Genomic DNA, 14,471 nt, shown 5'->3' with positions numbered 1-14,471 from the left:
AAAAAGGAGGGTGGGAACATGGGAGAATCCGAGCTGGGTGCTTAGAGCCAGAGGAATAGGTGTGGAAGAGAGAAGACCCTGGGTGCAGACAAACAGCAATGCTGAACTAGAGGCTCCGGACATGGCGCCATGTGTCAACTAGGTCCTCACCAACAATCCTGTGGAGTAACTACTGTTACCCATAGTGAGCAGCTGAGGAAACAGACACATGGAGAAGATAAGTAAGTCAGTAATGCTTCACTTAAGAAACAGCAAATGAGGTCGGAGTCAACGTTCTTAACCGTTACATCTTTGCCTTGCTGGACAGGTGGTGTTTTTGTGTGTCCTGGTGGCTAGGACACAAAGACTGGGTGGCTTTAAAAACAGAAGTTTACTTTCTCAGGGCTCTGGAGGCTAGAGTCCAAGATCAGGTCAAGGTGTTGGCAGGGTTCATCTCTCCTGGGCTTATAACCATGTCTTCTTCCCGTTTCCCACAGAACCTTGCTTTTGTGCATGGAAACCCATGGTGGCTAGCTACATGTGGTTTCTTCTTTAAAGGACACTTGTCATATTAGAGTAGGATCCACCCTGAAGGCCTACTGTAATATTTAAGTACATCTTTGAAGACACTAACTCCAAATTCAGTCACATCCTAGGGTCTCCCAAGTGAGGGTTTTCACCTAGGAACACTGGGAGACAAAGCAATTCAGACCACATCAGAAGGGAAGAACACTTGGGGCTTGTTGCAGAGCTAGGGAGGTTTGGGCTGTATTTCAGGATGGTCTTGGTGGCAGCCTAGTGTCAGATGGAAGGAGGGTGTCATTCCTCATGTATGACTGCACACCGGAGTCACCCAAGGAGCTTGGAAACTGCCAGTGTCCCTGCTGGACTCAAGACTAGCTACGTCTAACTCTCCAAGACCTGTGTCCACCATTTGTAAGGCTCTGAGTGGTTCCTATGTCGGGCAGAGAGGACTCCCCACCCTGGAGAGAAAAGATAGTCTGGATGCTCAGCATGGAGACAGGAACTGGAAACTGCAGCTGTCCAGGGTGTGGGACACCAGGGCTTCTACAGTTACTCAGCTGAAGCCGGCTCAGGGCTGGCCACTTGAGCCATCACCCAAAGTGCCTTGACAGCTATAATGACGGGACGCTATGCCTGGAAGGCCATCTACACCCCAGAGTCCGCTGAAGCCTGGTGTTCTGTTCTTGGGGCCTCTGGAGGTACATGTGGGGCCACACGATCCCAACTGACCATGCCACTCAACACTCTTATTTGATGGATGGGACAGTAGGGTCCTGAAGAGTGTGGCTATTCCCTCTATCAGAAAGGCTCTCTGGAAATAGGACCACAAAAGGAACCACGTGTGTTCCCAGGGAGCCCACCACCATCTTTCTTCCAGCACTTCCTGTAAGGTCTACTTGACAACAAGCTTGGCCTTGTAACTCAGGTTCTCAGGAGCTGGCTGCAGCCAGTCCGGGTCAAGGCAATGAGTCTCCCCCATAAAAGGGCCCCTGGGACTGCAGCAATGGCTCTGAGGGTGAGCACCTCTTGCACAGTTAAGTTTGGTTCCTAGCACTCCCATTCAGTGGCTCACAAACACCTGCACCTCCAGCTCCAGGGCATCGCCTTCTTCTGGCCTCCACAGGTACCACCCACACATGCATGTCATACACACATACACATAAATAAAAATAAATCTAAAGAAAAGACCCTTGGCTGACCAGCCCACAAGAGACTCTGAAGGTTGTGTGATGTGTGCACTTCACAATCCTATGACAATGGCTTCAGAGAGGCCTGGTGACTCCTGACAAACTGACTCCAGTGGACACAAGAGATACTTCCAACCTAAGACGTTTTCTGTCTCTTTCAGGGCTGCTTCTGGGAGGCCACCGCACTCATGGAGGACACGAAATACCAAAATGCATGGGACCAAGTGGTAAGTCTCTACACTAGTTAAGTGATTATAAAAGTGAAGAATGTGTCCTGTTTTAGGGCCTTTCCACAAAAAATAACTTTTTCAACTCTGCCGCCGCCGTCCCCAGGACAGGCTTTGTGCTGGGTCCTTGCCACACACAGTGAGGATGATGATCAAAATGGCACATGGAGGGCCGAGTTGGGGAGGGGAGACTATGCTAGCAGAAGGAGGAGAGGGAACAGGCCAATGTGGATCGCCACCAACACCCCGCACCTCCTCCACGGTCCCCAAGAGTGAGGGCCTGTGGGAAATAGGCAAGTGTGCTCATTGGACTGCAGCTTCCAGCCAGCGAGAGATGGGGACCCCACAGTAAGCCAGCTCTGCGAGGGGAGCTCCATTGCTGTTGATGATGTTTCCTGTGATGACCCACCCCCTTTCGTGGTTCTGGGGAGCGAATCCAGGGTCTCATCCACGATAAGCTCTGCCACAGAGACACACCCCTAACTCTCTGCAGATTTTTTTTTTTTAATTTAAACTTACATGTTCTTTCTTTTTAAGATAAAAAGTCTTGGATAGCCCACGCTGGTCTAGAATTCCCTATGCTGAGGGTGAGCTTGAACGTCTCATCCCCCTGCCTCAACCTCCCAAATACTGAGATTATAGGTGGGCACCACCACACCTGCTTATGCGGTGCTAAGGATTGACCCTAGGGCTATATGCATGCTGGGTAAACATGCTACCAACTAAGCTACATTCCCAGCCCAATTTATTTACTTCTGACAGCATTTTATTATGTAGCCCCGACTGACCCCCAAATCACAATCCTCCTGCCTCAGCCTTCCGAGTGCTGGGATTACAGGCGTACACCTCATGCCAGATTCTCTGTGGAATTACTGGGATGTGACAGATGTAGAGATGTTAGGCTAGCCCTGCTCTCAAAGATTACAGTCTAATGAGGGGTGTGAGTATCTTACGGTTCGCAGATGAAACATGCCCCCACCCACACACCAAAGGCTCCCCGAGAGGTGACTGGAGCAGGAGGGAACCAGCCACTGACTGACTCACGAACATAACCTGCTAGCATTTCTAGGAGGTGCTGGAGACTGAGAGGGGGGTTTGGTTGGAGGAGGGGGGGCACACCTTTGACAGGTGTCTGGTCCCTGACCTCTTCCCGTTTCTAAGCTTGGACGAGGTAAGAGACCCAACCCTACAAACTCTCCGGCTGCCCCGGTGTTCCACCTCACCAAAGGCCCACAGCCGGCCCCGGGGCAAGCTGAGCTCGCAGAAGATGAGAATGCCAAGTCTGTGGCCACACTGAGACTTTCTTCCTTGGGAGTTCCTCCTTAGGGCTCTGTCACAGTACAAAGCATCCGACTTACCCAGTGTCCACGTGTGTACGTCTCAGCCGCCCGGGCTCCTTGTCATTGCGTGTGAAAGGGCTTCATGGCAAGGTAACCCGGTGGGGTGGACAGCGGAGAGCAGGAAGGGGGGAGGTGGGGCAGGGCTTGTGTGGCCAGAGTGCACCAATGGCTTAAACTTGAAGTAAGAATTCCAGGGAAGGGTGTGTGTAGGACATGGGGGCAAAGGAAAATTTGGGGCTGGTTAAGGCCGGACAGGTAAGGTAGAGCCAGATGACTGAGGGCTCTAGACCCACGCACCCTCCTGACTAGATGGCACATGGGAGCCCTAGGGAGGAGACAGTCAGTGCCCAGGGGGTTTGAGTCATGAACTCTCTCACCCTGGTGGTTCTACCCCCATGCCACCCGTTACTTCCCCCTAATGCAGGCCCAGGATGCTGCCAGAGGGAGCAGATGTGGGCTCTTAAGTGTTCCAGGAAGGTTTTCAGGTTGGAGGAGTCCACTATAGATTAGTACCGATCTAAGCAGTATTCCAGAGCCAGCACCATGGTCTTCTGACTGTGGCCAGGAAGGACAATTCAGAAGCCACGGCTGCTTTGGGAAGGCCTCCTAGGACGTCTCCTGCACCAGAGCACTGGCCTCTGGTCATACTCTGTCCTGTTTCATTCACCATGAGCTGGAGAGACTCTACGGTTCTGTCTCCTCCCACTCCTGCAGGTTCGAAAGCAGCCATCACACCCGCCTGTGTTCTAATGCCCACAGCCTTATCACCAGGCAGGGGCCATATTCCTTGTGTGTGTTGGAGGAGGGCATGGCAAAAGAGGGGAAACTGAGGCAGGGCAGGCTGCAGCAAATGGGAGGGATGGAAGGGCTCTGGCAGATTTTCTTCTGTCTCTTGAGGATGGGCTGGGGTGAGGGTCCCCACTAGACAGTCAGTGGGGGCTCGTTACTGAGGGAGGGGATAGCTATTAGAGCTTCCTATGGGGCTGTGGGATTCCAGGGCAATGCCCTAGACAGCCAAGACCCCTGCTTGGCTTTGCCTGCTCTGCTGGGGCCGGTCCCCTGCTCTGTTTCAGCAGAGCAGAGGCAGGAAAGGTCCCGTTCTCATCTAGGTACACGCAGCAGGGTGCAGGGGCAATGTGTTCTGGTGCAGCTGCTCTGGGGAGCACACGTCTCTAGTGAAGCAGTATGACTACTTTTTTTTTTAAAGTGGCTGGCATGCCCAGAGGGAGCAGGGGGCAAACGCTCCATTCTTTGCTGGTGGGAGAATACAAGGCCACGGGCTGTGATGAGAAACACAGGACCCAGTGACTCAACACGTCTGGGACAGGTTTATTGTGGAACACTGCATGGGCCTGCCAACAGTCCACGGTTGTGGTATTTAAAAGCCGGGCACATTCCATTTCCCTGGTTGGGAGCCCCACCGTCAGCCCTGTGAAAGAGGCAGCCTGCAGGGGTGGTGTGCTGGGGAGACGCTGCCTTGAGACGGGTGTCAGGACTGTGAGACAGGTGTTCCAAAAGGGCCTCCACGCGGGTGAGCCCCCAGGGGCCAGAAGGAAGGGACTGTGATCTGTTTGCAAGTGAGTGGGGCAAAGTTGCAGGGGGTGTGTGAATGCATCTGGGGAACTGTTGGTCTCTGAAACCTCTCATCTGGGAAGGCAGTGGCTGGCAGGTCTTAAAAAGCACCGTAGGAAAGCAAGCAGGAAAGAGGTTGGCTTCTGAGATGTTCACTGACCATGCATAAATCACTTGTTCCCCACAAACAACTCGCCTCTTACGTACTGGGTGCACAGTCACTCACTGGTATTCTTATCTCTCTACTGGGAAAGTGCACAGAGCTTAGAAGACATGCCCAAGACCACAAAGCATGGAAAGTAGTGAACCAGGATTCGAACCCATGCTCTAAATGGCCGTCCTAGAATGCCTTTGATGCTACCAAGGACCCAGGGTGCAGCTATACTGATTCCCCCAGAGTCAACTATTAGATGAAGTTGTCTCTAAGCGGTGTTCTATATTCAGCTCATGGGCTTCAGGCTGCAGCCAGGAATGAAAATTTAGAAGCCACAGTTGGCCCAGAGTGAGGGCATCTGGAACAAGCCTGTCTTTGAGAAACTGGGCTGCAGTCCAAGAAGGGCCTGAGGCTGAGGTAGGCTTGGCTGCTGAGCTATGCACCGATGTGTGGAATCCTCAATCCCAGAGGCAGAAGAATCCCAGGAAGGAAAGGGGCCTGCTCTTATCTTCCAAAGTGACAGGCACCAATAATTCTGTGTGGGTGCAGCTTGGAGGCCAGGCTCTGGGACAGACAGGAATGCCCTTTTCAAATGGTTCAGCAAGAGGAGGATGAGCCCGGCACTGGAAGAGGAGCTTTGAGGGTACCCCTAGACCCTCAGCATCCTATCCAGGCCCTAAGATCACAGCACCCACACCATGTTCTCTGCTTCTTTAGTGTGCCTGGCTTAGTGTGCAAGCGTGACAGGTCAAGAAAGGGAGCTGCCCGGGCAGGTGGGGGAGCAGAGGCCTCAGGAGCACACAGCTTCCTCATGCCCTCTGACAGCTCACAAGCCTCTCCTCTCCTGGGTCGGGGTTTGGAGAACTCGGGAGAAAGGAGTGTTCGGCCTTAGCAATCCGGCTAAGCCGAGGAAGTCTCTGTGGCCTGCAGCATGAGTCAAGCAGGTATGAAAACTGCAACTGTTAGCCTGTGTGGGAATCTTCTACACAATTCCATCTGATTCTCGCTGAACTCTGACCCACTCAGCCCTACGTGGACAAGCCACAGGTAAATATTAAAGTCACTGTCTCGTACCTACATCTAGCACACACAGAGACCACCAACACCACAGAACAGCAGGCAGGTAGCATCTAGGCCCTAGACTCCAGGAGGTAGTGTGCTCACACAGAGCTGGGCAAACACAGTACACGTGGGTCTTAAAAGACGATGGTCATGTCTAAGAAACAAAGCCTTTGTTTTGGTGAATTCAGGCATCGTGCTTTGGGTTTTGCATGCCTGGGAGCTTTCCATATGAAGAACAGAACCTTCAATGAGAAGCAATGAACTGGCTGAAACACAAACCATCTAGCGTTTCTCTGGGTTTTCATTGAAAAGGGCTCCAGGAAATGGTGGCCATGTGAGACCCTCACACAACTGTATCAGAACCTTTGGCTTTCCCACCATTCTACGTGTTTATTAACTTTTTTTTTCTGAAACATTTTATGTGTTGGTATCTGGCCCATATAAAACATGTCTGTCTGTATACCACTACACATATGCCTGGTGCCTGTGGAGGAGGCCAGGTGTCAGATCCCCTGGGACTGGAGTTACAGACAGCTGTGAGCCGGCATGTGTGTGCTGGGAATCAAACCTGGATCCTCTGGAAGAGCAGTCAGTGTTCTTAACCACCTCTCCAGCCCCCAAATATCAGATATTTTGTATTTTCCTATGCGTTTACTGGTGTGGGGGGGGTGAGGTGGGGGGGGTGCTGTCACTGGCAGTCAATGGAGCTTCCAGAACAATGAATGCTCTTGGGTATTTGGGGGTCAAAAAGGAATAAACAGATTAGTTTATAAATTTGGCAAAAGGAAAACATTTTTATTGTCTCTCAGAAATGATTTTCCGCTTCCAGGAAGCAGGGTTGTTACCTGGGTAGGAAGCTTCCTAGACTGGGCTAGAGTGGAGACTGCCTAGACCCAAGTCCACAGGCCTGAGCCTCGGCACACATGGGTAGCGCTACTCTGGGGAGCTTCCACGGAAAGGGAGAGGGAACTAGGCTGAAATCTTGGTTTCTCCTACATGACATATCAGGAACCTGGATTCTGGTGTATTCTACAGCTGTCTGATCTGCTCACACAATGGGCAGCTTTGAGTGCTTCAACCCATCATGCACCAGGAAATGATTAATTATGTTGGGTTAAGTCATATGAAATTGCTCACACACACACACATACACACACATACACACACTCACACTCACTCACATATTCTCACACACAGAGTAAATGGAAAATGGAAAAAAAAAAAACTACCTAAAAACAAAACCCGAACCCCAGACTTAGTACCTTTACACTCTGAGGGACACTTTACTGTTCACCCAGCTTTAAAAAAGTAGAGAACAGAGGGGATAACCAAGGTGTTTCGAAAAATAAAGGGCAATTATTTTGTGGGAGACTTTTTACGCTGCAGACACGAGATGAGCCCACAGAATGAGCGCCCATATTCAGCAGTAGTTATCTGGGTAACTTCAGCAGCCATGTGTGAGATAACCACTTGGGCCAGGACAACCCAGTGAACTTTAGCCAGTGGCCGGTAGGATGAGACCAGGGCTTCTTCGCTCGGCACTGGTAACATCTGGGGCCTGAATACTCTGTCACATGAACTGTGCTCTGTGCTGTAGGATGACCCACATCCCCAGCCTCTACCCACAGGATGCTAGGGGTGGCCCTCTGCCTAAAACCCACAGGGTTAGATGGGTTCTCTGCAGTCCGTGCACACTGAAGAGATGTGAGGGAAATCTGTGCCAGTTGCCACGCCCAGGAGACAGATTAGAGGAACGCACCATGGGAGGGGACCAGAGTGAACAACTGCATCCCACCATCAACCTCAACACTGGAGAAGGAACCCTGCCTTAGAGAGTGAAGAGGCCCTGGGGAGGAGACAAGGTCTGCAGACTCGATCACTGTTCCATAAGGGCCTGGATGGGAGACAGGAAGGGCCCTTCCCACCTCCCTCTGGCTCTTTACTGTTCTGACATCTAGGTCCATAAAAAATATTTCTCCTACCTCATCAGGCTCCTAGCTCTCTACTTCAGTGTTATTCCCCTGCCCTCCTGGGGGTGGGGGTGTTTCTATCTTTGCCCTGTAGCAGCAGCACCTGCTGCCCCCGTCCCCCAATGCTGGATAGCCTGCTCATGCTACAGTTGACCCACACTTCTGCAAAGAACTTAACACACTCCCCATAACTACTGTATGGACTTGGTTTTCATTTCCTCTCTCTCCAGAACCCAACAGGGCATTCAACGCACAGCAGATTTACCACCCCTCCCCCAAAACTTTTTGCCAACTTGAAAAAACTTCAAAGGATGGGCAGGGAAGCCAACAGGTAAAATTCACGAGGACAGCATCATCACATGTCCATCATGGCTAGTAGTGTCATTCATGTGTGTGTGTATATATATACATATGTATATATGCTGCTTTGTCTCTAAAAGTCACAAGGGTGTGCACGGCTGAAGTGATCCCACACAACAGGGAAGTATGCAAGTCTGCCTTTATCCACGTGTATTCTGACACTCACTAGTTCCTTATTATGACATGATTTTTGGACCAATATTTTGTGCCCGAAGCCAAATCCATCAGCTGTCAATGTGTCAACAACACAAACTAAGAATCCAATGAGAGTTGACAGTTAAGCTGGAATGTAGACTTCTACACTTGGAAACCAGCATTATTATAAGAAGGAGCCACCGTTTATGCGCTGATGGGGGGAGGGTGCCTCTCAAGGATCATGTCTGTATTCACACTCAACATGTGGGCAGCAGGCTGACACCTGTCTGTGTGGTGCCCCTCACCACTGCAAGATTCCAACAGCAAGAACACAGAGACATTTCCATCTAACTTTTATATGAAGGATTTAATCATCTATACACATAACTAATCCAAAAGGTTGTATTACAATTGTTAAAGCCGCAGGTTTATATATTTATATATTTTACATTCATATCCACGCAAACACTGGAGCATAAGGAGACGAGAAGGGACTGCCCTGTCCTTTGCACCAGGTGAGGGACCATGACACAACTGTCAGCCAGGCGTCGCCCCAGGAGGGAACCCAGAGGGATGCCAGCTAACTTATGGGACAGCTAGACGCTGCTTCAGGTCTCCTGTGCTGTCAGCAGCGGGCAGCTTTTCCTTTTCGTTTTTATTGAGAGATTCCAACTAATGTCTAAAGACAAACATGGCTTAGCTACAGCACAGTTAACACACATGTGGACCAGGAGCGCCGTTTCATATTACTCTCCACGGTCTAGTTAAAAATGTAAACACTGGAAATTAATTGCAGGGAGACTTCTATACATTCTTTCTTGTCAAGAAAATGACTTGTTCAAAATATTCCATGGAATAAAACTTCATGTAACAGAGACTAAGATTGCAGATACTGTTGATCATAACCACCTTGATGGTGGTGTCTTACTGATTTACGGTATGAAAATACGCCAAATTAAAAGCTCAAAACAGAACACCAACCAACTAGATAAATCTGAGACCAAACGGAAACACAGGTATTTTCTCATGTGGCTACAGTCACTATGCAAAATAAAATCAATGCAGTAGATGAGAGCATTGTACACGGTGGTAGTGTTTACCGTGGGAAGAGCTACTTCTTCAGTACAGATGTGTTACATGCGCAACATGTACATGTGACATCACAAACAAGCACAACACCTTCCGTTTAAGTCAGGCTCAATCTACACATCATCAAAGCAGGTATACCCAGCTCCTCTGCACTCTACAGAGGGGAAAATCCCCAAACTACACAGTTTAGTTGTAACACTGGACAAAATGGAAGAATACATCAAGTCTCAGATTTATGGACATTTGGAACAATTTTTAATAACACATGCAGCATTCCTTGATAGTGGGTCTTTTTGCAAAACCAAAATAGCAAAGAAGTAATTGATTGACTTTTATTAAAAGGCTAAAATACACATTTAAAAATAATCTTAGAACTCCCGAAAGCACCTGTGGCAAGGCAGGGCAGTCAGTGTGATAGTAGAAAGCCACAAAGGACCCACCACCCTGTGCACTTGGCAATTTTGCTCCTGTCTCAGCACGTAATGACTCAGACATTGCGATCACATGCAGCTACTGTAAAATGAGGTAAATGCTCTGCAGTGACTTCTTCTACTCAGAAGGCAGTAGGTGATCATGCTGCAAGTCACATGATCAAGGCTGCATCTCCCATCATCCCTCTGGGCAGTGATATGGGATAGTGGGTCTCTTTGAGGACTTTCAAGCCTGAGGGGGGGATGGACAACATATGATTCCTAGAAAAAGGAGGAAAACAACACATAAGCAAAACAAAACAATGAGCAAAATTCAAGCTAGGAAAATGAGTCAGGCATGTACACAGCATGGTGCCAAAATGATTTTAAAAAAAAGAAAGAAAAGAAAAAGGAAGGAAGGGTGGGGAGGGGAGGGGGACATGCTACAGAAGGAATGAAATTTAAAAACAAAACCAAAAACAACCCCACGAGATAGTCTTGCATCACAGAAGGTCTTCAAAGAGACTGTTGCGAATGCAGCAGTGGTCTGGCTTCAAGTTCTGCAAACCGAGCTTGGCAGAATCAGAGCAATGCTGCATGTTTTACGGGAGGGTACCAGAGAGGCGAGGAAGAGAGCCGCCGGGGCACTTACATTGCTGGCTGGGGTCCATGTCCGTGGTCAGCTTCACATAATTGGACGGGAAGAGTCCCACCTGCCCGTTGACTTCTCCTCTCCACCAGTCGGGGTCCTCCTTGTTGAGGACGTTGATGATCTGGCCCTTGCTGAAGGCCAGTTCGTCATCGTTCTGTGCGGTGTAATCGTACATCCCGATCACCTGGCACACTGCAGGAGACAGGACTGGGTGAGCAGCTGGGCAGCCCGGTGCCACATGTGCAGCAGGTGGATACATGCCTGGATGGGCTTCGCCCTTCAGAAGGGGGAGGAGCAGGGGGAGGAGGGCCTCACTGGACATGGTGTGCCAACAGAGGAAGATGAAGGACTACATTTAAAGAGGACAGCAAGATTCTGACCCTGCCTTAAATGTCACGACATCTTCCCCTTTCATGGTACTTGTCAGCCGACGAAGGAGTCTTTATTCTGAGCACAGTGGAAGGAGCCACAGTGCTGACCCTGCAGGACTGGCTGGTACCACCCAATTCCCACGACACAGCATAGACAGCCAGGGGCCACAGCACTTGACTGTCTTTACTTTAATCTCTTTTTAATGCTGAAGAGGGACCCCAGGGCTGCATGCACACTAGACAAGTGCTCTTCCACTGAGCTCATAGCCCTGGATCTGGCTGTCTGCAAGATGACTGTGACTATCACCCGGTCTCGGCACTTCCAAATCTCAGTGAAAACTGGAGTCAGCGCTTTATGAGGTGATTCTGCCGTGTATTCGCGTCTCAGGGATGACCACGTTCTAGAACAGCCTCTTTTGTCTTTTAGCCCACCGTGGTTGACCCACTCTCACTGCCTGGCCTCTTCGTATTTCTTCTCCAACAACCCGTCTGCAGCTTCAGGGCTTTCAAACTGTCCAGCTCAGAGAACAGAGTCACTCTGCAGGTGACTCGGGGCTCACATGCTGACAAGAGAGGGTCCTGCCACGTCTCCCCAGGGACAGCCGATTCCGAGGGTACCCGACCCCACCACTGCCTACACTAGGCCTCAGCCTGTGCAAAGAGGGCAAGCTGGGGCTCAGGATTCAGGCACACTTATAGGTCCTGACATTTCTTGCAAGGACAACAAGTTTAAAGCTAGTGTCACAGGGGACATGTACGACAGACATCCAGTCACAGGGTGGTGGTGAAACGAAACTTCCACAGTCCCCACAGATGCCACCAAGTCTAGGGGCCTCAAGACCTACAGCAGAAATCTGACCTCTTCCAAGACTACTGACTCACTACCTTAGATCAGAAAGCAGGCGAGCCAGCTGCAGCCTTCTGCCTGCCCTCTAGGAAAAGACACACAACATCCTGCCCACTCAGCGAGCCCCTTGCTCCCCAGCAAATGTCACAAGGAAGCCATGTCAGTCTTGTACAGCACTACATTATGACCATCAGACCCCATGGCCCCAGCTCCAGCCCTTGACTTATCAAGGCCCCAGCAGTTTATTTTAGGGGCCCTTTCTGTTGTGTTATCCAATGGCCCAGATCCCAGTGTAAGTAGCTGGAAGGAAATCAAGAGAACAATCTGGCTTTAATGCCATGGCATTCCCAACTCCTCCAAGAGCCCAGGAGTGCCCGGCACAGAAAGGCTGCTGAGATGTTTGGAGATTTGGAAACCACACTCCCTGTCACACTAGCTGCGGATCAGAACCAGCAAACACAAGTGCTGAGCACACACGACAACCACACGAGGCGCTGGATGAGAAGCCTGAGTGGGAGCATAACAACCCGTGAGCGCCTTACCTGCTGGCAGCGCCGCAGACTTGGGGAGCTCGGTTGGGGTGCTTTTGCTTGCTCCAGGGCTTAGAAGTTTGACATAATTTGCCGGGAACCAGCCTATCTGGCGTTTCTTCCCTCGAGCCTAAGGAGAAAATAGCCATGTTTTAGAAAAATTGAAGCCCATCTTTCTCACACAGTTTGCTTTCTAGCAGGGCACTGTGTCATCCCGCTGAGCGGAGATGACAGTTACAAGGGGCAGTAACTGTCACAGACATCCAACGGTTACATTCCAAGTGCAGCGGCCGTTGGTCTGCACAGCCTGGAAGGTTTCGAAAGGGCTGCATTGTGTAGATCCCACATTCAGGATATTCTAGCTGAGACAGAAGACTGAGGGCTGGAGAGATAGCTCAGGGTGCGGAGTACTGGCTCTTCTAGAAGACCTAGGTTCAATTTTGGTGGATAAGGATCCAGGCCCACCTGAGTCTCCCCTGTGTTTTCTCTCTGTGTCTCTCCGCTCTATTTCTAAGTCTCTTCTCCCTCATTCTTCAAGAGTCCCTGGGGTAAATACGTGTGGGGGCTGGTCCCCTACAGGAGCCCTCACAGGAATGAAGGAGAAAGGTGATCGGAGCCATGAAAGTGTTCTAACGGGAGAAGGACACGTGGACTAGAAGGCCAGTGGCAGTTAAGACACAGGTGCCCAGGAACAGCTGGATTGAGTAGCCTTCTCCATCTTTCATGGCCACATCAAAAGCAGAACGGGAGTCAGGCCTGGTGGAACAAGCCTGTAATCCTAGCATTTAAGGCAGGAACAGGAGACTGGCAAGTCTGAGTCCAGCCTGGACTACACAGCGAGACCCTGCCTCAGGAATGAGTTGAGGCCAAGAGTGGTAGTGCACGCTTTTAATTCCAGCACTTGGGAGGCACAGGCTGGCAGATGTTTATGACTTTGAGGCTGACCTAGCCTATAGAGTGAGCTCCAGGCCAGGCAAGGGTACATAGTGAGACCATGTCTACAATGAAAAAGAAACACTTCAGTTCCCCACTCCTCACACATATAAAGCAGGATGGACTCCTGGGACCTGGGGTTGGATTCTCAACAAGGATGCTGTGCCGGCCAGTACCTGTGGACAGGGCTCTTTCGGCTGCCCACCAACAGTTCCTTATGTAAGTCTGTCTGTCATCAGTTACACCACAGCGTGGGTCCTCCTTCCTCACTCGGGGATGGCCTGGACGGACACAGCTGGGAGACCCATGCATGGCTGGGGAGCTGCAGCCAGCCCTTCTTCCTCCCAAGGAGTCTCCCCCTGCTCTAAACACCCCACCCAGGCCTCCGCACTCCATGGCCGACACCTACCCTTCTGTTTCAGACTTATCTGTCTGTCACACCACCCTGCTTGGAGCCACATGGAAACTGGGTAATGTGATAAGCGGCTGCAGGCACGTCATGGTGGCATAGTTACCGTGGGCTCATTCTACAGGGGCACTGGGTTCTCACAAAGGGACTGCTACAAGGGACCAGCTCATAAGCGGAACCGTCCTATGTTATGCAGCAGGCCCCAAATGCTAGACTCTAACGGAGAAACACTGTATGCGTCCCTTGTATACAAAACCAGACAGCTGCTGGGAACTCAGCCCTTTGGCAGGCCACTAAGGAATGCCTATGTGGTGAGCCATGGCCCACACTCCCCATCGTGAAGGAAGCGGGGGTGGTGCCAGTGGAGCAAAGCCAGGTGGAGCCGCAGACTGGTGTGCACTGAGTGAGGAAAAGATGGAGGCATTTCCTGTGCAAGAGCCAGAAGGCCGGCCTCTCAGGTACAGCTGCTCTTAGGTGTGGACATGTGTGTATGGTTGGCTCCAGGAGCCCCGGAGATTCCAGAACACAAGGAAAGTCAAGTTTCATCTTCTCTAGTAATGTTGGAGCACACTTAACCCGATTGTTTCTGGAACAACTTGGTTACCAGGCTCTCACATCATAGCTCTTAAAAAAAATCTGTGTGTGTGTGTGTGTGTGTGTGTGTGTGTGTGTGTGTGTGTGAATATTCCTCATTCTGTATTTATCTTATGTTTGCTCAG

The 14,471-nt window shown here is 50.6% G+C and overlaps 1 protein-coding gene across 9 annotated transcripts in view; it reads right to left on the bottom strand.

Annotated features, from left to right (window-relative positions):
- The window catches only part of Itsn1 (intersectin 1), a 184,238-nt gene that overhangs the window by 31,469 nt on the left and 138,298 nt on the right, over positions 1–14,471 (bottom strand). For 7 of the 9 annotated variants that reach the window (XM_036204123.1, XM_036204122.1, XM_036204127.1 and 4 more), the window contains 2 exons: positions 12,423–12,540; positions 10,663–10,854 (listed from right to left, as the gene is read on the bottom strand). In XM_036204123.1, the coding sequence (XP_036060016.1) occupies positions 10,663–10,854; positions 12,423–12,540 (310 nt within the window). Of the gene's footprint in view, positions 1–8,859; positions 10,293–10,662; positions 10,855–12,422; positions 12,541–14,471 lie in introns of those variants that run through there. The other 2 variants (XM_036204129.1, XM_036204132.1) reach the window with 1 other exon arrangement.

The sequence above is a fragment of the Onychomys torridus genome, chromosome 12 (genome assembly GCF_903995425.1).
Source record: "Onychomys torridus chromosome 12, mOncTor1.1, whole genome shotgun sequence".
Classification (NCBI taxonomy): Eukaryota; Metazoa; Chordata; class Mammalia; order Rodentia; family Cricetidae; genus Onychomys; species Onychomys torridus.
The sequence above is the reverse complement of the archived record's forward strand: the minus strand, read 5'-3'. Positions and strand labels throughout refer to the sequence as shown.